This window comes from Myotis davidii, unplaced genomic scaffold (genome assembly GCF_000327345.1).
Source record: "Myotis davidii unplaced genomic scaffold, ASM32734v1 scaffold38, whole genome shotgun sequence".
NCBI classification, from domain to species: Eukaryota; Metazoa; Chordata; class Mammalia; order Chiroptera; family Vespertilionidae; genus Myotis; species Myotis davidii.
In genome coordinates, this window is record NW_006291383.1 from 4,537,620 (window position 1) to 4,560,132 (window position 22,513).

At 56.8% G+C, this 22,513-nt stretch overlaps 1 protein-coding gene across 6 annotated transcripts in view; it reads right to left on the reverse strand.

Annotated features, from left to right (window-relative positions):
* Positions 1–6: 6 nt before the first annotated feature.
* SRC (SRC proto-oncogene, non-receptor tyrosine kinase) overlaps positions 7–22,513 on the reverse strand; it is a 43,667-nt gene continuing 21,160 nt past the window's right edge. For 2 of the 6 annotated variants that reach the window (XM_015564442.1, XM_006764497.2), the window contains exons 2-15: positions 19,687–19,852; positions 18,432–18,692; positions 16,688–16,787; positions 15,591–15,608; positions 10,427–10,459; positions 9,500–9,598; positions 9,240–9,343; positions 7,221–7,370; positions 5,576–5,731; positions 3,759–3,938; positions 2,755–2,831; positions 1,885–2,038; positions 1,629–1,760; positions 7–1,353 (exon numbers count right to left, since the gene is read on the reverse strand). In XM_015564442.1, coding sequence (XP_015419928.1) covers positions 1,145–1,353; positions 1,629–1,760; positions 1,885–2,038; positions 2,755–2,831; positions 3,759–3,938; positions 5,576–5,731; positions 7,221–7,370; positions 9,240–9,343; positions 9,500–9,598; positions 10,427–10,459; positions 15,591–15,608; positions 16,688–16,787; positions 18,432–18,684 — 1,665 coding nt within the window. In that variant the 5' untranslated portion in view covers positions 18,685–18,692; positions 19,687–19,852 and the 3' untranslated portion in view covers positions 7–1,144. Of the gene's footprint in view, positions 1,354–1,628; positions 1,761–1,884; positions 2,039–2,754; positions 2,832–3,758; positions 3,939–5,575; positions 5,732–7,220; positions 7,371–9,239; positions 9,344–9,499; positions 9,599–10,426; positions 11,769–15,590; positions 15,609–16,687; positions 16,788–18,431; positions 18,693–19,686; positions 19,853–22,513 lie in introns of those variants that run through there. The other 4 variants (XM_006764498.2, XM_006764499.2, XM_006764496.2 and 1 more) reach the window with 4 other exon arrangements.

The following is a 22,513-nucleotide window of genomic DNA, read 5'->3' on the forward strand; positions in this document are numbered from 1 at the left end:
TGTGGAGAGGAGAGCAGGGGCCAGGCATTGAAATGACACAGGACAAACTGGGCAGACAACCTGGGGCCCCCTCCTAAGGCCAGGGCAAGTTTCCCAACCACTTGGATCTTCTATTTCTGCTTGATTGCCCCCAGAGCCTGGGAGCTCACTCCCTTTCACGACTGGCTAAGCCTGAAGGTCAAAATCCACCCACATTCTGACTGAAGTCTGCCTCCCTACACCTGCACCTTCACCCTTCATTCCCAGCTCAGCCCCACAGCCACCTCCACTCTCCCCCACAGCAGCCCCGCTGAGCGGGGAAATAGCAGCAGAACTCTCTGCTGTCTCTAACCCGCCCTCAGGCCCCTTGTCCCTTGGGCTGCCACAGTCTGTCCATGATGCCGCTGAGGACAATCTTGGTTCCTGAGGAAGACAGAGGGAGCACCGGGTTCTGATCCCACCTCAACTCTGAACTGCTCTGTGGACTCGGGTAAGTCACAGCCTCTCTCTGGGCTGTGTCCCCATGGGTAGTAAGGGACAAGGAACTGATGATCTCTAAGGGACCCTCGGGTCTAAGAAGGGCAGGGTTTGGAGGGAGCCCACCCCACCCACCACCATCAATCAGTCTAGGCGTCAGGCTGCTCTGCCCGGGAGCCACGGCAGAGGGGTCTGGACCCAGCAGCCTCCACGAACAGGTGTTTCAGAAATGGACGGCAAGGGGAGGGTATCAGGCAGGCTGACGGCCAAGGGCCTATCGCTTTTCTTTGGAAAGGCTCTGTGGCCAGCTCTGGAGACAGCCCTGCACGGCGTGGAAGAGGGAAGGAGCCAACGTGTAGAGGAGGCTGAGGCTGGGAAAGGGAGCCCTCAGCTCCAGCCCTTTTCCCCATGTCCTCCTGCCGCAATTCACGGAGCTCCAGGAGGTGTACAAGGAGGTGTGTGGTGGGAGCAGGAGCCAGGCACAGTCACTGTGCCAGCCTTGGACCCCGCCCTCAGGGCTGCTCCGGGCCCCAAGCCCTTCCAAGCCACAAAAGAGGGAGCGGCCTAGTCACTGACAACTCAGCCCCACAGAGGAGCAGCCGCGGCAGGAAGAGCGAGGCAGGACCCCACACTGGGGGCCACCCAGCCCGATCCATGTGGAGCAGCCAGTCTGGCCCTGTAGCTCCCCCTATAGGTTCTCTCCAGGCTGGTACTGGGGCTCAGTGGACGTGAAATAGTCCTCCAGGAAGGCCTGCAGGTACTCGAAGGTGGGCCGCTCCTCGGGCTCCTTCCGCCAGCACTGGCACATGAGGTCGTGCAGGGACTCAGGGCACTCAGGTGGGCAGGGCATCCGGTAGCCTCGCTCCACCTGGTCCAGCACCTCACGGTTTACCATCCCTGTGGGCAGAGGGAAGAGTGAGGCGGCTCTGGGGGGACAGTGGGGTGGGGGGAAGCTGATGGGGTTACCAGAGAGGGCTTCCCACCAGAACTGGGTAGGTGTAAGCATAAGACCCTCCCCAAGGCTGGAAGCCCTGACCAGAGAGAGAACCTAAGATCAGATGTTCAACTTCTTTCTTCTACAGATGGGGAACCTGAGGCCTGGGAGGGGGTCTGGCTTGTCCAAGGTCACCAGGGAAGAGGGGTTCAGGGACTAAAGACAGGAGCCCTCTTACCAGGGTAGGGCACCCGGCCCTTTGTCGTGAGCTCTGTCAGGAGGATCCCAAAGGACCACACGTCTGACTTGATGGTGAACCGGCCGTAGAGGGCAGCTTCTGGAGCCGTCCACTTAATGGGGAATTTGGCACCTGCAGGAGCAAGAAAGGTCATATAGGCATCATTCCCATCCCCACATGACAGATGAGGAAACTGAGGCTCAGAGAAGGGGCAGGACTTCCCAAGGCACCTGGTACCCGCCCAGACCCTGCTCACCTTGCCGAGCTGTGTACTCGTTGTCTTCGATGAGCCGAGCCAGGCCAAAGTCGGCCACTTTGCACACGAGATTCTCTCCAACCAGGATGTTGGCAGCACGGAGATCCCGGTGGACATAGTTCATCCGCTCCACGTACGCCATGCCTGAGGCGATCTGCAGGCAAAACCCAGGAGCCTGGCTCAGGGGCCACCCCAAACCCTTCCCAGGTCACAGGCATGTGCCCAGGGCTGGGGTCACCCGAGGATAGAGAGCCAACCAAACACCCTGCCCATCCCCTTCTTCAGGCAAGTGAAGTAGGTCATAATAAACGCTGTTGCACAAAAAGCAGGACCAGCGCTCAGCAGAAGGAGGGAAGGCGGGACAAAGGGCAAAGGGGCAGCACAAGACAAGAGGCACCCAGGGAAGTGGGTGACCATAAAAGAGGCCCCAGATGGCCTAGAGACACAGAGCAGTGTCAGCTCCTGCCTGCAGTCCCGAGTCCCCTTTCCAAGCCTCAGTTTTCTTATCCATCAAATGGAGCAAACAGCCATCCCCAGCTCCCCTGGTTGTGATAAGGATTAAGTGAAAAAAAGGTTGTTCAGCAAACAAGTACATGTTTGTGAATACATGTTCGTTAAGTGAGTGAATTACCTTTACAGAGAAGAAAACTGAGGCCCAACATCCCACAGCAAGTCAGGGACTCGCTGCACAGTGAGGGCTCTTTCCTCTGCCCAGGACCACCACCTGCAGCACTATCAGTGCTCCCAGTAACACACGAGGTGAGACCAGCGAGTGTGAAGGCACCAAAGCAAGCTTCACAGAGGCTAGAGCTGGCTGCGCCAGGTGGGCCTGAGTGCGTGAAGCCAAGGGTGCAAGAGGGGCTGACTCACCTGAGCAGCCATGTCCACCAGCTGAGGCAGCCGCAGATACTTGCCCGTCTCCCCCTTGAGAAAGTCCAGCAAACTCCCTGGGCAGAGAGAAGGCAGCTCTAGCCCCTGCCCTGCCCTCCCTGAGCCAGGAAGCAGTGATTCCCAGGTCCTGTCCAAATGGGAAAGGCTGGCCACGCTTTAACCAGCACTGCAGATTTTATGTAAACCCATCTCTGATAAAGTCTCACTCAACGTTTGTCATTCAAAGGCAAGCAGGATGAGAAACAACCCCAATGTTCACCTCCAGGTAAACAGAAACTATGGTCCATCCATTGATGGAATCCTACTCAGCAGTAAAAAAGGAACAAAGTACAGATAACATACAATAAGGAAGACCCTCGGATGTGAAAGATGACATAAATGAAGCCCTAGCAGAAACAAATCCAGGATGGCAGGAGGCACGTGGTTGCCCGAGTTTGCGTCTGGAGAGGGGGCAAGGGAACTGTCTGGAGTGACAGATCTTCTCTATCCAGATGTGGTAAGGGATACAGAGTGCATCCATCCACTGGAACTCATTGAACTGGGTGTATTTTATAATCTATAATGGGTAAATTTTATAATATGTAAATTATGCCTGTAAAAAGCAGAATTTTAAAAATTCATTCATTAATTTTAAAATTCAGTAAAGATAAAGCCAGGGACTTAATGTGGCTCAGTTTGGATGGTTAGGGGAAGATCTCATTCTGCCCCAAAATGGCAAATGGCTTTAGAAAACCAGCAAACTGAGGTAGACCAGATGCATTGTGGGAGACTGTTAAACAAAATGAGACGAGAAAGGCAATCTTTGTTCTAACTTTCCATCAACATGAGAAGTTGTGCTCTATTCCAGTCCACCTTTAAAGAGGTACACTCTAGGTCTGGGGGGGCAGTAAAGCGCTCCCCACCTGCTGTTCAGTGAGCACCCTCATTCAGAGATAACCTGGCCAGGGGCTGCCCACATCTCGGTGCCAGTCACCAGGCCTCACCCTTGCTCATGTACTCCGTGACGATGTAGATGGGCTCCTCGGAAACCACGGCGTACAGCTGCACCAGCTTCTCGTGCCTCAGTTTCTTCATGACCTGGGCCTCCTGCAGGAAGGCCTCTGGAGACATCGTGCCTGGCTTCAGGGTTTTGATGGCCACCCTGGTGGTGCCGTTCCAGGTCCCTGTGTGGGGAGGGATGCAGGCTGCCTCAGTGGAGGCCCCCTATTCCCACCCATAGGGACCCAGGATCTGCCTAGGTACCAATTTCAGCTCTGGCCTCCCTGGCCATTCTGAGCCTCAGAGCTCCCACCTGTAAAATGGGCACAAGAACAGATGCTCCTCCCAGGACGATTACAGAGACTAAATGTGTGTATACACCCTCACCCTGCCCCATGCATCTGCTCCCTGAGTCATCCATGGAGGTACATGCTCCAGAAATAGTAGCTGTTGTTAGGACTCTGGTTATTAGAAATGTCCCAAAAGGCAGCACATTCACCTGAGATGGGAGATCACAGTTCCAACGCAACTACTCATTCCTGGGTGATCATGTTCCCTCTCAGCGGCACAAAGAAGGTGCCTCAGGTGCTAGCAAGTGAGTGGGGCCGGAGCCGGGGAGCAACAGGGAAGAAGTAAGAAATTCCCCCATGATTACTGCACAACCAGCCCAGGTATGAGTCTTGCAGCGCGAGCCTGGACAGCGGATGTGTGGACTTATCCAGCGTTCGCTCACATCCTCATTTTGCACATGTGCGTAGGAGCTGGCTTCTTATCCTCTCCCCTCTCTCTAGCTCAAAGAAAGCACCTCTCTTTTCCTGACTTGGCCCGAGCTCCAGCCTCCATGCCTTTGTCCCTGCAGTGCCTCCCACCAAGGAACCTTCTCTGCTCCTCTCCATCATCTCTTCCCCTGAAGGGAGGAAAATGAAGACAGCAATGCCAAGTGAAGACAGTGGCTCAAAGGAACACCTTGAAGATGGGCCACTGTGTCCCTCCGCTGAAGCCCCAGGCTTACAAGGGTCATGCCTACCTCACCCCAACTTCCACGATCCCTCTGTGTCAGCAGAAACCAGGCCGTGGGAGGGGACCTGAGTTCTGTCAGGGCCGCAGAGTGTTTGTTCTCAAGGATGGCTTTGCAGTTTCTCCAGGGTGAGACAGGAGATTGTCAACAGGCACAGAACATGCCCAGCCTGCACTTCCCAGCACTCCCTCTGCGCACCGAAGCGTCTCTTCCCAGGGCTGAGAGCTAACCTGTGGATGCACGCTCACACAGCCCCACAATGGGTCCTATTACCACCAGCCCCATTTTACAGTTGGGAAGATTGAGGCTCAGAGTGATGCCACCTGGCCCAATGCCCAGCCCCTCTGCAGAGGCATGAAGAGGCTACTTCCTATCTTGGTGCCAGCCACCACTGGGGGAGCTTCGTATTAAAACAGGGCCCACTGTTCAACAGAGGCAAGTGAGACTCTAGGACAGCCGTGGGCAAACTACGGCCCGCGAGCCGGATTCGGCCTGTTTGAAATGAATAAAACTAAAAAAAAAAAGACCGTACCCTTTTATGTAATGATGTTTACTTTGAATTTATATTAGTTAACACAAACACTCCATCCATGCTTTTGTTCCGGCTCTCCGGTCCAGTTTAAGAACCCATTGTGGCCCTCGAGTCAAAAAGTTTGCCCACCCCTGCTCTAGGAGGTAAAGGGGAGCGGGTAAGAGGGTTTTGAGCTGCCGGATAGATGGACATCTGCCTGGCTCTCAGGTGGGGACACCAAAGTCCCCCAAAGGGACTGTGTTCTCCTTGGAGGGGTAGGGGCAAGGACTCACCCATCCACACCTCTCCAAAGCAGCCCTGGCCCAGCTTGACCTCCAGCCGCAGTGACTCCCGGGGGATCTCCCAAGCGTCCTTGGCCAGGCCCTGAGTCTGTGGCTTGGACGTGGGACACACAGTGGTGAGTCGGTGGCACAGGCCATCAGCATGTTCTGAAGATGGAGACAGGGAAGATGGAGTTCAGGCCTGGTGTCCGCCCTGGGGCCTCCCTGTCCCACCATGTGTACAGACCTGCACGCTGTATGCACACAGGCTTTGGGGACACACAGGATGCCCTTGAAGCCAAGCATCCACACCTGTGTGTATACACCCTCACCCCATACAGGCTCACACTGCCCCATGCATCTGTTCCCTGAGTCATCCATCCATTCATTAATCACACTTTAAGGCGTGGCCAGCCAGGTGGATACCAGGGACTCATGGGAGGACACGTGCAGTGGAACCTTGGCCTCTGGGAGCTCACAGTCCCGGGGGAGCCCAACTTTCCTTAATAAACTCCCAGAACCACATGTGTGATGTGCATGCAACAGCAGGTGGGGTGGATAGAGTCCTGGAAGGCTTCCCAGAGGAAGCGGCACTTGGGCTTGAGTCTGCAGGAGGGTGAGTGGTTAACCAGGGAAGAGCACTCTAAGCAGAAGGCACAGTGCCTCGTGCCTGTGTAAAGGCCCTTAGGGAGGGACAGCCGCTGGGGTGGAGGAGCTGGAAGGGGGCTGGAGGGCTGCGGGGAAGTGAATGGAGGAAGGGAAGCCCCAGGTTCAGACTACTCAAGGCCTCAGAGACCACACTGGGGTCCTTATCCTAGATTGCAAGAGCGCCCCTGGAGGGTTCTGATCTGGCGGAACAGGATTCGGAATCAACAGTAGTGGTGGCCGAGGGACTGACAGAGGGGCAGATCCTAGAGGAGTCAGGAGGCGGGTGGACAGAGGAGGAGGAGGAGGACGCGTGGGCTGGAAAGTAGCAGGCACCCTCAGAATAGGCCACACCGGCACACGGAGACCAGAGCTGCACACCACAAGCTCACCGGCTCCCACAGGCCCGCCACGGGTGCACACAGGCCCGTGACTCTTCCGTCCACCCGACAGCCTCAACATCCAGGTGCAACAGCTGCTCTGTATACACAGGGGCTGTGCCTGTGAGCACCACGAACTCTCGCTCCCCCTGCGCCCTCCCTCTCTCAGCAGCAATCAATGTGGCAGCCCCTTCCTCCTCTTCCAGTAACCAGTTCAGACCGGTGCTAGGGCTGCAGAGACAATCGACACCGCCTGTGCCCCTCCCTTCCCTGCTCACTCCTCCAGGCAGCCCCCTCTTCACCAGCCAGCTGCAGAGGAGGAGAAAAAGGAGGGAGGGGTATGGAGGGAGAGAGGGGAGAGGAGATAAGGAAGAGAGCACAGGGAGGAAAGAAGAGGGGAAAGATGGGGAGGGAGGAGGGGAAGGAAGAAGGGGCGGGGAAAGAAGGGGGGAGGAAGGCAGGAGCCACATAGTCTCAGCATAACAGAAGCCCCAGCCCTTGTTGGCCCCAAAGCCCCCTCCTCAGGGTCTGCAGCTGAGGCCCTTAGAGGGCCTAGCCCCGGCCAGGCTCTCCGCTGGCCCAGCTGCCCACCCCCTGGAGGCCTGCACCCCGGGCTGGGGGGTGGCACTCACTAGAGTAGTAGGCTACGAGCTGCTGCAGACTGTTGAACTGGGTGCGAGAGGTGATGTAGAAGCCGCCGCTGTCCAGCTTGCGGATCTTGTAGTGCTTCACGTTGAGGCCTTTGGCGTTGTCGAAGTCGGACACTGAGAGGCAGTAGGCACCTGCAGGGAAGGGCCAGCGAGGAGCCGTGATCACCAGGCCTGCCACCCCACAGGCCACGGCACTACGCACAGTTCTGTGCCTGTCCAACACAGGAGGGGAGAGGGATGCCAGGTCGGCAGCCCCGGCCCAGGCAGAGCCAGGGTCTGGTTCAACCCAGCTCTGGGGCAGCCACTGAGACAGGGCCAAGTCAGCAAGGCGGCACCTGGCTGGAAAGCTCTGCCATGCACCCTTGACCCTGGCAAGGCTTCTGAAGCCTGAGTGAGTGTCCGAACTGTGTGACCTCCACAAGTCGCTTGCCCTCTCCCTGCCTCAGTTTCCTCCTCTGCACAATGGGGCTACCCCCAGGGCTGCTGGGAAGATTCAATAAGACTACATACAAGAGGTACTCAATAAATGCTTGATGGGAGCATAGAAGTGGCCCCACGTGGCTGTGTGTACCCCGATTAACTGCTGCCCGTCTCCGGGTCTGCCTTGGCAGCATTCTCTGTGCCCCATCACTTCATGAAGACTCCAGGCTCAGGCATGAGCCGGTGACTGGCTGAGGCTGTGGCTGAGGCAGACAAGCAGGAGCCCATGTGCTGGGCATGACCTGAAGGCTGCTAAGGCTCAACTGGCCCAGTCACAATGGCCCCCTCCCTGCTTTCCTTGAGCCTGGAACAGCTTTGGGTGGAATAGCTCCCTCCTGCCCAGCAGGCCTGGCTGGGAGCCTCTGTTAACCTGAACCCAAGAGACAGTGGCCTCAAGGGAACAAGGTGGCAACAGGGACCAAGGCTGAGCCCAGAGGTGGGGCAGTGGGTGCAGAAGCTCTAGTGGCCACAGAAAGCCCTTCTTGGGAGGCAGCGTACAGGCACTTTGCTAGAAGCCCAGCCCCCACAGGCCACGGACCCTCTGGACAGTCCTCAGCTAGAGGCTAAAATCTGTGTAAAGAAGGGAAAATGAGGCCCAGAGAGGGAAGCAGCTAGACTTCAGGTCACACAGCAAGGCAGGCACCATGCTGACTTGAACTGTTACCTGGGTCTCTGACGCCTGCATGGGGCAGCCATGACTTACTGCAGATGACCCGGGCCCTGTGCACATGGCAGCCTCAGGCCTGCGCCTGAAGCTGGCCCCTGACCATGCACACACACAGGTGAGCCTGTGCCCGGGGGCTGCATGCTCACAAGGTACACACTCCCCAGGCCCACAGGCATGAAGACAAACCCACAATTCACTCCCATGCAACAATACACACACAATTCCACCCCCATGTGCACACACATGCCTAGACCCACACATGGCGTGCATGGCCACAGAACCGTGCACATGCGTGGCATGGATGATCTGCTTTCCCAACTCCTGCTGTGTCCCAGGCCCACAGGAAGTGGCCCAGCTTCGTTGCCATGGTGATGGGGTGCCTGCAACCCACTTGCAGAGGGGCTGGAGAGAAAGCGGTGATACATATGCATTCTCTTGCTGGGGGGAAGGGACAGAAGAACAGGGGCCAGGACTGATGCGGGAAGGGTAAAGCCGGGTCCCAGGACCCAGTCCAGCCCCAGAGGCCCCTGAAGAAGGGGAAGGAGAGGGACCCATTGTAGCAACACCCACCCTGGGAACAAGCCTTTCACTGTGTGACCCCTAGTCCTCCTGACAATCTGTGTCCATTCCTCATCTCAGGACACTGAGGCTGGAGAGGCTAAGTGTCCTCTTTTACTGCACCTCTGGCCACCCAAGATAACTCAGTGTTCCTAATGTACCTCTCAGCCTTTGATCTTGTCATTTCCTCCACCCTGAGGGTTCTTCCCACTTCACGCATACACCAAACTCCTATTCATTCTGCAACACCACGCTCAAACAACCCACCAGAAGATTCAGTTCCCACTGGCTCCTACCTTTCGTGGTCTCGCTTTCTCGCACTAGGAAGGTCCCTCTCGGGTTCTCTGCATTGAGCAGTAACCGCTCTGACTCCCGTCTTGTGATCTTGCCAAAGTACCACCTGGGGCAGGAGGGAGGAGGATAACACTGGTGATCCAGGCTTCTGCCCATCCACAGTGTCTCTGGCCTGGGATGTGGCTGGGCCCTAGGCAACCAGACCTCCCAGCCCAGGAGAGAAGCGACGGTGAGCAAGCAGGAGGGCAGAGTTCATACTCACTCCTCAGCCTGGATGGAGTCAGAGGGCGCCACGTAGTTGCTGGGGATGTAGCCCGTCTGTCCCGTGCTGAGCGAGTGGGCCAGCCACCAGTCTCCCTCTCTGAGTGTGGGAGCAGGAGGGAACAAAGGAGAAGGGAATCATCAGTGGTGGGTCTGCCTGCAATTTTCAGGGACGCTGTGCTGGGAGCCCTGGAAGCCAGTGGAGCACAGGGAACGGGAGACCAGGCCCCTCGCAGCCTGCCCGGCCACGCTGGCCCACATGCCTCGGCCAAAGCTGACTCAGACAGGCTTTGTCCAGGACTATGGCAGGACTGACCATGGTCAGCCTGAAGCCTGAATTCACAGGGCAGAGTCCTGGAATGGGAAGGACTCTTGCTTCCCTTCAGACAGACCAAGCTGTTCAAGATGCCAAGAGCTGCCTGGGAGTGAGAGAGGAGCTCCTTGTCTTTGGGGAGCAAGCAAGTTATAACAGCAAGTTCCTTTCGGAGCCGGATGTCAAATCAGACCTTCAAAGTCTCCCCAAGCCCTGAGAAGCCCAATCCTGGGAGCTGGTGAGACCTGGGTGGAGGCAGGGGGTGGCCCTTTTGGGGACTGATGACAATCCAAGTGCCAACCCTGCAAACGAGAGCAATGCCTGCCTTTGTCACAAATCACAGGTCACACCTAAAGGGCTCCTTGACTGAAAACTACAGGCCTCCTCTTGCAGCCTGCCCATCATGGGGAAAACTGAGGCCAGAGGGGGCTGGGACTTGCCCAAAATCACACAGCGAGTCATGTCAGAGGGGCTAAGGTGGCAGAGCCCCAATGCCCAGGACACTTCTATATTAATGGCCCACAAGGAGGAAGAGGAGAGGGGGTGGGGCAGGAGGAGCTCCCCACAGGGCTGGGTCCCCTGGGCCTGGGTGGGAGGAGGGAGGGGGCGAAGTACCTTTGCAGCCATCTGAATGTGAACCAGGTCTGGCTGGAGCGGGGGTCCAGAGACACAGAGGAGAGAGGAGAAAGCGAGAGCCCAACAGGAAAGAAGAGGCAGAGATGGGGGTGGTAAGAGGGAGAGGCAGAAAGAGCGAGGGAACGAGCAGGACAGCCAGGCGGTGCTGGGGATGGGCGACAAGGGGGCAGCCACAGAGGCCTCGCATCCAAAGCAACCAGAGAGGCTAGGGAGATGTCCATGAGGAATGTGGGGGGTGATGGGAAGGGCTGCCTGGGAAATGGGGTCCAGCGCCCTCCCATTCCCAATGGGTGGATGGGAAGACTGAGGCCAGAGAAGCACAGGCTCTGCTCAAGGTCACACAGCCAGGCCCGGGCTCCAGCTGCCAATGAGAAGGCATTCTCCCTGCAGGGGCTTGACAGCTTGCTGAGCGTCTCCATCCCAGGACGCCTCTGGGCCTCACGACCCTGAGAAGATACACAGCTACCGGGATGCACTCCCCTCCCCATCGCCAGGGCCCAGAGGGAGAAAGGCCCTTGCCAACAGTCACACAGTCCGGACTTGAACCTGAATCCCTGGGTCCTGGTTTTTCTGAGCTTCCCCTGACCCACATTCTTCAGCCCATTTTGAAGATGGAGAAGTTGAGGCCAGGAGAGTACGGGGCTAGGGATGCTCTCCAAGGACCTGGGAAAGTATAGGTGAGCAGTCAGACCAGGGCTTAGCCATGGGAGGGGCGCTGAACCAGAGGGGTAGAGTCCCTTCTGGCTGAACGCAGGTGAGAGCAGCATGATACGGGCTGTGCAGGCTGACTTGGCTGTGCCATTGCTGACGCGCACTCAGGCAGGGACACAGTTCCTGCGGGAGTTTTGGAGAAGAGGGAGGGCCCCAGAGTAAGGGGGCAAGGCCCTCCTCAAGGAAGGAAGCCTTTGGATTCCCAGGGCCTCCATCCACCTCCTGATGTGCACCCATTCGGGGGTGGCTACACTTGTCTGTCCCATTGGACCCTCAAGGCCACCCTGAGCGGGAGGAAGGCAGGTCTCAGCCCCCGATTAGGACACGCAGCACCCAGGCTGGAGCAACCCCGCACTTCCTTTGTCGAGTTGGGGAACCTGAGGCACAGAGAGGGGCTGAGATTAGCCCAAAGCTACAAAGCCAGGACTCAAGTCACAGGGAACAGCGGAGATCTTCCAGTCCAAAGCTGCCTTTCACCAATGGGGATCATCAGGCACAGAGAGGGGCAGTGATGTGCCCAAAGCCATGTCGCAAACCAGAGCAAGAGGGAGGACCAGGGCCCCCGAGTTCCCGCAGCCAGACACAGCAGGCCTCCAGGCACCTGCAGTCTCCCCAGGCCTTCAGAGGCCCAGAGGCCCTCGGGGAAGCCAGGGGAGGATGAAAGAGGAGGCAGCAGGACTGGAGGGCGGGGACTGGGCTGAGGTCTAGGTCACAGGCTACAAAACGAGGCAGATTGACAAACCAGGGTCTGAAAGCTGACCCGCCACCAACTCAGAGGGGAAGGTCGGTGGAACATGTGCCCAGAGGCCAGCCACATAGAGACCCCAGAAGCAATGAGGGTTCGGTTCTGCTGACATCATCCAGACTTTGGCCAGCAGAGCCTCTAGCTCCCTGACATCAAGCCCATATGTGAGTTTGGGCTCCCAGGCCAGTTTCTGAGTTTTAGTTCACAAGGGCAGGGAGGGTGGTTGTTTGCAATCTCACTAAAGGGTCTGATTTGAGCCTGGCCCCAGCTTGAGAGGTGTCAGGGAGCTTGAGCATCAAAGTTAGCCACAGGCTGTGTGACCTTGGCCCTGCCTCAGTTTCCTCATCTGTAGGATGGGGATACTCATGCATCCCTCTGAGGGGGGCTCAATGTGCATGAATGGTTAATATCTCAGTTTGGCTTAAAAAAAAAATTGAATTCATATCTCAATGGTGCCCCTCTCCCCACTCTCAAAATGTTTTTTTTAAAACTAAAGCCAAAGCAGCTCAGTCCATCTCCAATAAGGATTTGCTGTGTGACCTTGGGCAAGTACCCTGCCCTCTCTGGGTCTTAGTTCCCTCATTTATAAAGAAGATACTATAAATAATATTTTTATTTCCTTCTTCACAGAATCATCCTTGCTGCAAAGTATGTAAATCAATCAGCACCAAGCCAGTTTCAGCTTCAGTAAGCTAATTCTGTATCATCTGCGGCTCAGTTTACCCACCTGTGAAAGGGAGCCATCAAGCCCCATCTTCCCAAGTCTATAATCTGGGACAGCGGTCGCCAACCTTTCGGAACTCACGGACCACCAGCGGTCCGCAGACCACCGGCCGGCGACCACTGGCCTGGGAGACTCAAACCTGCCACCGGGTGCCAAGGGTCTGGGGCTGCTCCCAAAGGAGATGCCCCACAGCTTCCCAGGCCAGTCCAGCGCCACAGGGACACCAGCGCGAGCCCAGCCTCAGAGGCAATGGAGAATTAATCTGTCAGGTTGAGCAGATTCGCCGAATCCGGCACCTTCCCTGGGGCCTAGTCCTTCCCCGGTGGGTAGGAAAAAGGAAAAGAGGGGAGGGAATAAGACATTCCCGTGGACACAGATGATGGGGTGGTGAGGGCCTGGGTGCAGGGGGGACGGCAGCGGCTGGAAGAGGTTTATGGGGGAAAGAGGAGGACCTATGTAATACTTTCAACAATAACGATAAAAAATAAATGACAGTCCCCGCCTGATCCCTCACCTTCCCACCTGTGGCCAGAAGAGAAAGCAATGAGCTTCCCTGAGCTACCCTCTTATATTCCAACTGCTGTTCACCAGCTGTGTGACCTCGGGCTACTGACCACACCTGTCTGAGCCTCAGGACCCTCTTTTTGGGCCCTAATCTTGTGCTGCCCGGGTTGGTATGTGGGTCAGGATTGTGGCAGCTTTGGAACCTAAGTTATGCGCATTTGGGTGCTCACATATTGGCCAAAGAGGCAAGCTTGGGCAGCGGGGCACGGCCCTCGCAGGCAAGTGTCCTGAGGCCTGGGCATGGCCCATGGGAGAGGGCAGGGTGAGGCCAGGGCAGGTCAAGTAAGGAGGACGGGAAGGTGTGCCTTGCCCCACGGTGGGGAGCACCCAGGGCAAGGTGTCCGAGGTTAGTGCTCCCCCAAAGAAGCTGCTAGAATGTGGGCAGGAGAAAGGGGCAGTTCAGGGAGCAACCCACAGGGGCCCTGACCCCTGGAGACTCAGACAGCCCTGAACTCTGCCACCACCAGACTTCCCAGGCGAAGGAGCGGCTGAGCATTGTGCATGCGGAGGGACTCTCGATTCACCCCCACCCTCCAATCAGGGCACCTCAGTGCCACCGAGGGCTTCCCATGGACGGGGCTCCAACACTGCCAGCCCTCCTGACAGCCTCAGGGCTGGCCAAACACCCTCCCCTCAACCCAACCCGGAAGGCAGGAAAAAGGAAGGGAAGAGGTGGACAAAGAAGGAGCGAGGGCTGCTCTCTGGGTGAAAGGTGCAGAATCCGTTTCCAGAGCCTCTCCTCCTGCCACACCTTTGCTCAAGCTGTGACCCCAGCCCGAGAAGCCCTTCCCACTGTTGCTGGTTGAGATGCCCCCCAGTTCTTCAAAGCCTCTAACCCTTGCATCCCCATCCCCCCGTACCTCCTTTCCCTCCTCCTGGCTCCTCTGCACCTCCCCAGCAAGGGCCCTGGGTCACGCCTACCCTCCCAGCTCTGCCACCGCTAGCTGTGTGACCTCAAGCAAGCCATTTCACCTCTCTGGGCCTCAGTTTCCTCATCTGTAAAATGGAGCAAATATGGGTTTCCACTTGCCAGGACTGCGGTGATGTATAAATAAAACAATGCAGCTCAAAGCGCTCAGCACAGAAACCTGGCTCACACACAAAGCACACGAAACGGTGCTGTTTCATTACTGTTCATCCATCTGGTTCATCTGCACCAGAGGGGTACCCCCAGCATGCTGAGCAACAGGTGATGGGGGGACCCAGAAACATCGCGAACCCCAGCAGCCCTCAAGGTGCTCCCAGCTTGCGGGGAGGCAGATCCAAACAGCTGGAACCGAGAGAACTGGAGTGACACTAGGAACTGGACACACAAGAGGTGGAAAGTTGGGAAAGCCCCTCTCCCAGGGAGAGACGCTTGAGTCAGGGAGAGAGCCGCTGCCCAGGCTCCAGCCCCGGCTTTGCTGTTTGGTGGCTGTGTGACTGTGGGCAAGGGCCTTCACATCTCTGAGCCTGTTTCCTCGTTTGCACAATGGAGACATCTCCTCCCCCGATCACTACAGCCCTGGCGGGACTGCAGCTGAGCAAATTGGAGGACGTGGGTCTAAACTGCCTGGCCCGGCACCTGGCACCTCTTTTCCCTCTTGCCCCTCAGAGAAGGCAGTCTTCAGCTGGATCTTGAGGGATGAATAGGAGTTTGTCAGGCAGAGATGGGACAAAGGGCATTTCAGGCAGAAGGAACAGCATGCACCAGGGCGGGGAGGCATGGACAAGCAAGACACACCGAAGAGGGTGGAGATATCCAATCTCCTTAGCCAGGCCTTCAGGGGCACTCAGGGGTCAATTCTACCCTGTCCTCTGGAGCAGCTCCCTCCAGCGCAGCACCTCCCACAGCTGCCCCTCCGTGAGGGACTGCCTTCCGCCACCTCCACTGGCCACTCGACTTCACTGTTCTTCCTCCAAAGACCTGGAAACTCCCAGGCCCTGTGGTCACCGCCAGAGGGGGACACACAGCAGAAGCCCAAACGCCTGGGCTGACCCATCCTCTGCCTCCCACTCTGCCTGCACTGGGGCTGGCTCCCGGCTACCCTCTGGCTCCAGGAAGGCCTGGACAAGGCCTCCTCCACCCAGGTCTCAATGGCCCAGCCCTGAGCCGTGCATGCAGCTGGAACTCAGTGTGGGCTGAGGGAGCAGAATGAGGATGGGTGAGTTGGGAGGGTGGGTGGAAGGAGGGGTGGTGGAGAGTGACAAGGTGATGGGAGGACTCTCCCCATTCTCAGCCTGGGGTTGAGGTTGGGAGCTGGCCAAACTGGCTGGGGGTGAGGACGCAAGCTGGGGAGCTGGAAGCGGGCAGCCAAGGGGGCCAGAGACCACAGGCAGGGACACAGCACATGCAGACAGCAGCCCCACCCCCACCAGCAAAGCACCCCACCCAGCCCACTCATGAAGTATGTACACACCTGACATCCACCTTCCTCCTAAGGGCCAGCAAGAAAGAAGCAGAGAGAGGGCGAAGCTGAGAGGGCTGGGGGAAGCAAGTGCGGGCCAGGAACGGGGTGGGGGGGTCCCAGGCTGCAGGGGGAGGGGGACAGCAAGCGCTGCCAAGGGCAGCAATGCAGCAGGTGCAGTCTCTGCCCTGCCCTGTCAGCACTCCTGCATGAGCAAACCCATCCCAAGCCCACCCTGAAGGCCTCCCCCGCCCCTCCCTGGGCATATGGCCCTAAGGCTGCACGGCACCCCCATGACAGGTGTAGCACCTCACTCCCACTGCACTCTAGGCAGGGAAAGAAGAGGAGGGGACAGGAGGAGGAGGACCCCACCCCATGGCTGGAGCCCCATCCACCCCTCATTGGTTCTTTCCTCCCTGCTCCCTGCTCCCCTGCCCACAGAGGCCCCAGCGTCTGGCATGGGCCCCCAGAGGCCAGCTTGGCTCTAGGATAGCCTACCCCAAGGATGGAATCCCTGGAGGTAAACCAGACATCCACCAGGGAGTCCTGCCCTCCACACCCTATACTATCATCTCACCCACATGCCCAGTTCTGACCTTCTCCCACTGTGTGCCCAATATAGGTTCCCCATCCCTTCCAAGGCAGGCTCCTCCCACTACAGTGGGACACGCTGACCTATCCTGACTTATCCGGCTGCCCCGGGCCCTCCAGCCCTAGGTCACTAATGGGGGCACCTCTGTGGGCATGGCCTCCAGTGTTAAGCCCTCCTTTTTGTAGTCGTGGGTCTTGGGCCCAGTTCTGCCATGACCACATGCGCCCCTGCAAAGTCTGGGATCTGGGGTTCTGGGATACTGTGCCCTGTTGACAAGTTACTGAACCCAGATCTCTGTCCCAGGGGCCTTCCTGGAGCCCCAACCATCACCACTTGCTTCATTATCATTCCCACAGGCCCCAGGATGGTTTCCTGCGCCTCCACAGCCCCAGCGCTCAGCTCTGCCTGCTGCCCAACATGCTGCCCTCTGAGCCTGGGATGCTCAGAAGTGGTTCTGGCCCAAAGCCGGGCCCAAGGGATGGGATGTCCAAGGACGACGGGGAAGGGAGGCACTCACGTGTTGTTGACAATCTGCAGCCGCTCCCCTTTCTTGAAGGATAGATCAGTCTCTGTCCGGGACTCATAGTCGTAGAGGGCCACAAAGGTGGTCACTCCGCCTGCAGAGAGGGTTGGGCATATCAGAACGGCAGGGGCCATGGACAGGGAGAGGTGTGCACAAAAGGGCCCTGTACCCCGGGGGCGTGGAGGCTGGTCTCCCACAGGCCATCAGAGCCCAGCCCAGAGTCACGGTCACATTCAGAGCTGTGTCCATGTGCCCGGGCACCCCTGTGAGGGCATCCCACTGGGCTCTGGGTGATGCTAGGCATTTGTTTGGTGTCTATCTTCTCCATAGAACCAGCAGCCCCTACTAACAGGCATCTTTGTTTTGTTCCCAGAGCCTGACACATAGTAGGTGCTCAAGAAACAACTGTGGGATGAATGAACCAGTGAATGAAGGAAATTGCACCAGGGGAGGTTGCTCTACTTCCCTCTCTGGGTTCTTCTATGTGTCTGGGGAGAGCTTGGTGGCAGGTAACTGTTCCCTCAAAGAGGCCCTCTCTGTCCCCCATTTTAATTACAACCTCTATCCCTCCATCCTCCAAAATGCCCTTCCTGCCCCTTCTGTCCTTCTCACCAGTTACCACCTTCTAACGTGCCACACCGTTCACACATCTTGCTTTGTTTCTCTCCCCTACGGGGATTATGTCTGCATCACACACTACAGGTCCCCAGACCAGAGAATCCTAGCACGCAGTAGGGGTGCCACAAATATTTCTTGGACACATGAATGGGTGTGCATATTGGTCTATTTGTCTTACTTGGACTGTGTCTGTGCCTGAGGAATCTGTGAGTGTCCATGTGTCTCTGTGTGCTTTTGTGTTCTCACTGCATGTGTGTGCACTTGTGCCTCCATGGGTCTGTGGGTAGCTGCAAATTCGTTTCTTCAGTATGTGTCTGTGTCCTGTGTGTGTCTTTGAAGGGCTTTGACCACACGTGTGTGTCTTCATCTGAGAGCAGGAGGTTATTTGTATGTATGTGTGTGTGTATTTGTGTACATCTGCATTGGGGGTGTGTCTGTGCCTAGGGAGTGCAATCCATGTGTGTTCTATGCGTGAGGCGTGCGTGTCTATGATGGAGTCTCCAGCTTAGCACAGGTACATGTCTTTAAATGGTTCCTTTGAATGAGTTGCTGACTTGGTGTGTGTAACCATGAGTGTATGGCTCCGTTTGAGTGTGTTGGGTGAGAGTACAAGTGCTTGCAAGTGTCATGTGTCTCTCAGGACCACATCTGTCTCTAAGCATCCCTGTCTTGGCTGTTATACCCCAAAGTGCCAGCAGAGGGCGCAGGGGCGCATCTCAGCATGAGGAGGGCCTCTGAAGAGGAGCTTTGATTTTTCCTCCCAACCCTCCTGGCCCCTTGACCACACACTAGCCACCTATCCCGACCCATCTCTGGGCTGACCAGGGCAAAGGGCTCCCTGGTCCTTAGTTTCGCCCTACACTCCTATATCTTTAGACCCCTCTATGCTCTGCGTCTGATGGATTGTGCACCACACTTCCTACCTACAGCCTCCAGGAAACTCCCAGGAGTCCCCAAGGCCAAGTAACCCATAGACACTTCCCCTTTCGGGAGCAAAAGAAACAGCAGCCCAAAGAGGGGGTGTCGCTGCCCCAGGACACACAGCCCTCCTGGCAGAGCAGCCTGGCCTGGCCAGGAAGGGCAGAGGCATCCTAGAACATATGCCCCCAGGTCCACTGACCAGCCAGCGGCCCCGCCCTCTGCGGGGAGGTGACTGTGTCCGAAGAGTTGAAGCCTCCAAACAGCTTGGGCTCGGCGGTGGCAGGGGAGAAGGCCGTGTTGGGGCCACGGTGGCCGTCAGCGGTGGCCAGCTTGCTGGGGGTCTGTGAGGTGGGGAAGGCACCCCCGCCGCCGCCACCATGGGCGTTCTCAGCAGGCTCCAGGCTGCGGCGCCGCTGGCTGGCATCCTTGGGCTTGCTCTTGTTGCTGCCCATGGTCCTGGCTGGAGAAGAGAGAGGACCCTGGAGTGAAGGAGGGACCCTGGGAGCAAGCAGGGCTGTCTGGGCCCCTTAGACAGCCTCCACCCTAACCCATTCTACAGATGGGGAATCTGAGGCCCACGAGGGGTACTAGCCTCTTGAGGTAAGTCAGCCTTTCAGGACCCCCATTTCTTCATCTGTAAAATGGGAATGATGATGTCACCCAGAAAGGGCTTCCTTGGTACAGGACCAAGCACAGAAGAAACCTCGTCATCAGAAGCCCTAACCTCTTCCACATTCTGCTGAGTCACTGTTTCTGTCCCTCGTGGGCAGGGACAGTATCTGAGTCATGTCTATGCCCCAGGCACTCAGCACATAGGAGAGGGCTCATTGAGGGTTTGTTGAGTGAATCCATGACTGACTGAAATTGTCTAATCCAGGGGGAAAGGTGCTAAAAGTTGCAATCAACTCAGGCAGCTGAAAGAAGGAGAGATGGCTGGGAGCTCACCTCAGCCACAGGGCCTTTGCACATGCTGTTCCCTCTGCCTAAATGCTCTTCTCTGACCATTTCACCAGGGTAACTCATGCCTCCCTCAGTTCTTAGTTCATAAGTCACTTCCCTAGGAAACGTTCCTCAAATTCTTTCACTGGTCTAAGTTAACGTGACTTTTGTGCCTCTCCTTGGTAACATGTGGCCCAGCAATCACTTAATTTGTATTTGTGTGATTATATTATTATTATTGTCATGGACTTTAGTCTGTCTAGTTCGCTGCTATACTCCCAGTACCTCGCACAGAGTAGCACACAGTAGGTGCTCAATAAATAGTTGAATGAAAGAGATTTCGGAGCCAGAAATCTGGCAGGTCAAAACTTCCCAGTGATGCCCATGGCCCTGCCACACACTTTTGCCTCCCACTTCCCCATTCTCAGGTCCTGGCTGGCCCCCCACTCCCCACCATCATGGCCACCCCTCCCTGCTCCCTCATCTTGGCAGTCCTGAATGGGCCATCACCTCACCTGGTGGCAGGCAGGGGCTGTCCCAGAGGACCTGGGGAGCAGCCTGGGCTCTCAGCAAACAGCAGGTGTGGAGTCAGGGGTCGAAGACTAAAGGCCCCGCTTCACCTCTTCCCACTTAGTGACCTTAAGCGAGTCACTGCCCCTCTCAGGCCCTCCGCATCCTCACCTGAAAAGCAGGGATAAAGCAAACTCTCAGGGCTGCTGTGAGGGCATGATCAGAAGAGAAACCACCATGACTGACTTGTGGGTCATGACTTATCAGCTCTGCCTCTGGGAGACAAAGCCGAGAGCTTCCCAGACCTGAACATTCCTCCTAGCCTCCCAAAGCCTTTCTGAGCGAGAACAATGCTGGGTGGGGCAAGGTGGTCGAGTGGGCTCTCAAGCCAGGCTCCGCAGCTCGGATCCTGGCTCTGTCCCTAATCAGCTGCATGACCTCAGGTAAGCGACTTAACTCCTCTCTGGGCCCAGTTTCTTCATCTGGAAACTGTGGGCCATTGTGATAACTGAGCGAGGCAAGCCAGAGTGCTGGGAACACAGCTGGTCAGCCTGACATCAGCTCTCACTGATCTGTGTGACTCTGGACACACCAGCCAGGTGGTTCCGACTGTTCTCCAGGGCATGCTGCAGGCCCTGGAATTAGTCCAGAATTTCCTCTGGGAACCTATGGATGGAGAAAAGTCCCTTTAATTGGTGGGGGCCTCAGGCAAGCCTGTTAGCCCTGAGAGCTGAGTCCAGCTCTGTGACCCCAGTCCCTGTGTGAACCTCAGCCGGTCCCTACAGGCTCTGGGCCTCAGCCTGCTCTGCTGCACAATGGAGGTGTGGTCTGCATGCTCCCTGGGGTCCATCCAGCTCAGAGAATGTGGGGCTGGGGAGGCCCTAGGGAGACCTGCTTAACAGCCCAAAGGATCACCAGGGCCTCCTGAGGGACCAATGGGCCTGGGGAAGGGAATGGCCAATTTCTATGGCAACCCAATCCATTGAGGTCATGGTGCCCATCAGCACTCATACAGTCGGTGTCCCGTGGGACCTACTGACCTGATTACCCACATTCCCAGGCTTGATGGAGGCTGAGCCCCAACCACCGTACCTCCAACCCACTTGGTCCCTGGTCCAGCCTTCACAGCACCAACTGTGCAGGAGGCTGTCAGTCACTACAGCAGGGCAAAGAGACGAACTGGCCAGGCCCTGCCTCAGAGACTGCATGCCCTCACAGACCACTTGCTTGTGGCACTTTGAGAGGAAATAGAAATTGTAAAAATATATTTTTTAAAAGTTTCTAAATGAAGAACTTTCTAAGATCCCAAACTTTCTTTACAATGAACCGAATGATGAAAAGTGAGCCTCCTGTCACGGTAGGTAACCAAGAACAGGAGATAGGGTACTTGGCTAATGTGCTGTGGAGTGAGAGGGAAAGCCAGCGCTGGACCTGGGAGGCTCTTCCAGCACCAAGAGGATGTACGTGCCCTCTTGGGAGAGGGCGAAGGAAAAGAGAGCTCCTGGCCCCAAGTCTTACACTAGCCAAGAAGACCACTCCCCAATGGGGCACTCAGAAAAGCATAAGACAGCCTTCAAGAACAGACCACGGTGGCTCAGGGCCTCTGACTGCAGTGTTTGCTGGTTTCTGGGGTTTGGTCTTTTGTGTGTGTGTGTGTGGGGGGGGGGGGGGACCATCATTTGATCAAAGTAGCATAACCTGTGCCTCTGTTTTTGTGACTCACTGATGGTCTGTGGATAACATTACATTTGGTCCTTGTGGTTGGTTCTAATTATACAAGCAAATATATATATTTGTGGACAGGAGGCAGGTCGAGGCTAAGAGCCAGAGTCCTGGATTAGACTACTTGTGTTTGAGTCCAAGCCCTACCACCCTGGCGTGGGACCCTGTGCCTCAGTTTCCTCCTCTGTCAATTGGGTATAACAAAGGTACCACATCATAGGGCTGCTGGGAGAATCAGTGAGGGGAGTGCATGGAGCACACATTCCCTTCTGGCATCATATGACTGTAGGACTGTAAACTGGGATCCTTGTGGTGCCCTGGCCATAGCTCCCTGCAGGCAGGACCAGGGCAGATCCATCGCCACATCCCCGGTGACCAGGAGGCCTGGCTCCTACAAGGTGCTCTGGAAATATCTGCAGAATAGACAGAAGACTAAAGAGCACAGACATAGGGCTTGCCTCCTGCTTTGTTCCTGCGATTTCATGCAGAGACCAAGTATCATTCTGTAAAATTCAAACCCTCCCGGAGCCTGGACCTTGTACTGGGCCCTGAACTAAGCCCCCGGCAAGTACTGATGTATCGAATCCCCGTGATAATCTAGGAGGCAGATGCTGACAGTGTCCCTGTTTTACTGATGAGGAAACTGAGGCACAGAGAGGTGGAGGAACGTGCCTGAGGCCACACAATGAGGGTGAGAATGAAAATGGAAAGAAGTGGGGGTAGGAAAACACAGCAGGCAGGCAGGAATCCGGGGCTGCTCAGGGTGGCGGAGCTCAGGGGACCCACCTCCTGCCCTCGGGACCTCTCTCACCGAACAGCCAGACACCTTGGCAGATGGGGCCAGGAGCGGGTAAGGCAGTCCAGCCCCACTCCCAAGAGAGCTGGAAGTTCCAGGCTTCTTACAAAGCAGAGTGAGCTTGAGGAAGGACAGGCACCTTTAGGGGGTGTCTAGTCCCTGCAGGGCTGCCTCCATGCTTGTGACCTTGGGAGGGACAGCCCTCTTGGCCTCAGTCTCCTTTCTCCAGGCAGGACCCTGTTTCAGAGCCCAAACACCAAGTCACCATGACTTGCCCATTTGAGAATGGCCAACCCCCCACCCGCCCCCTCCCC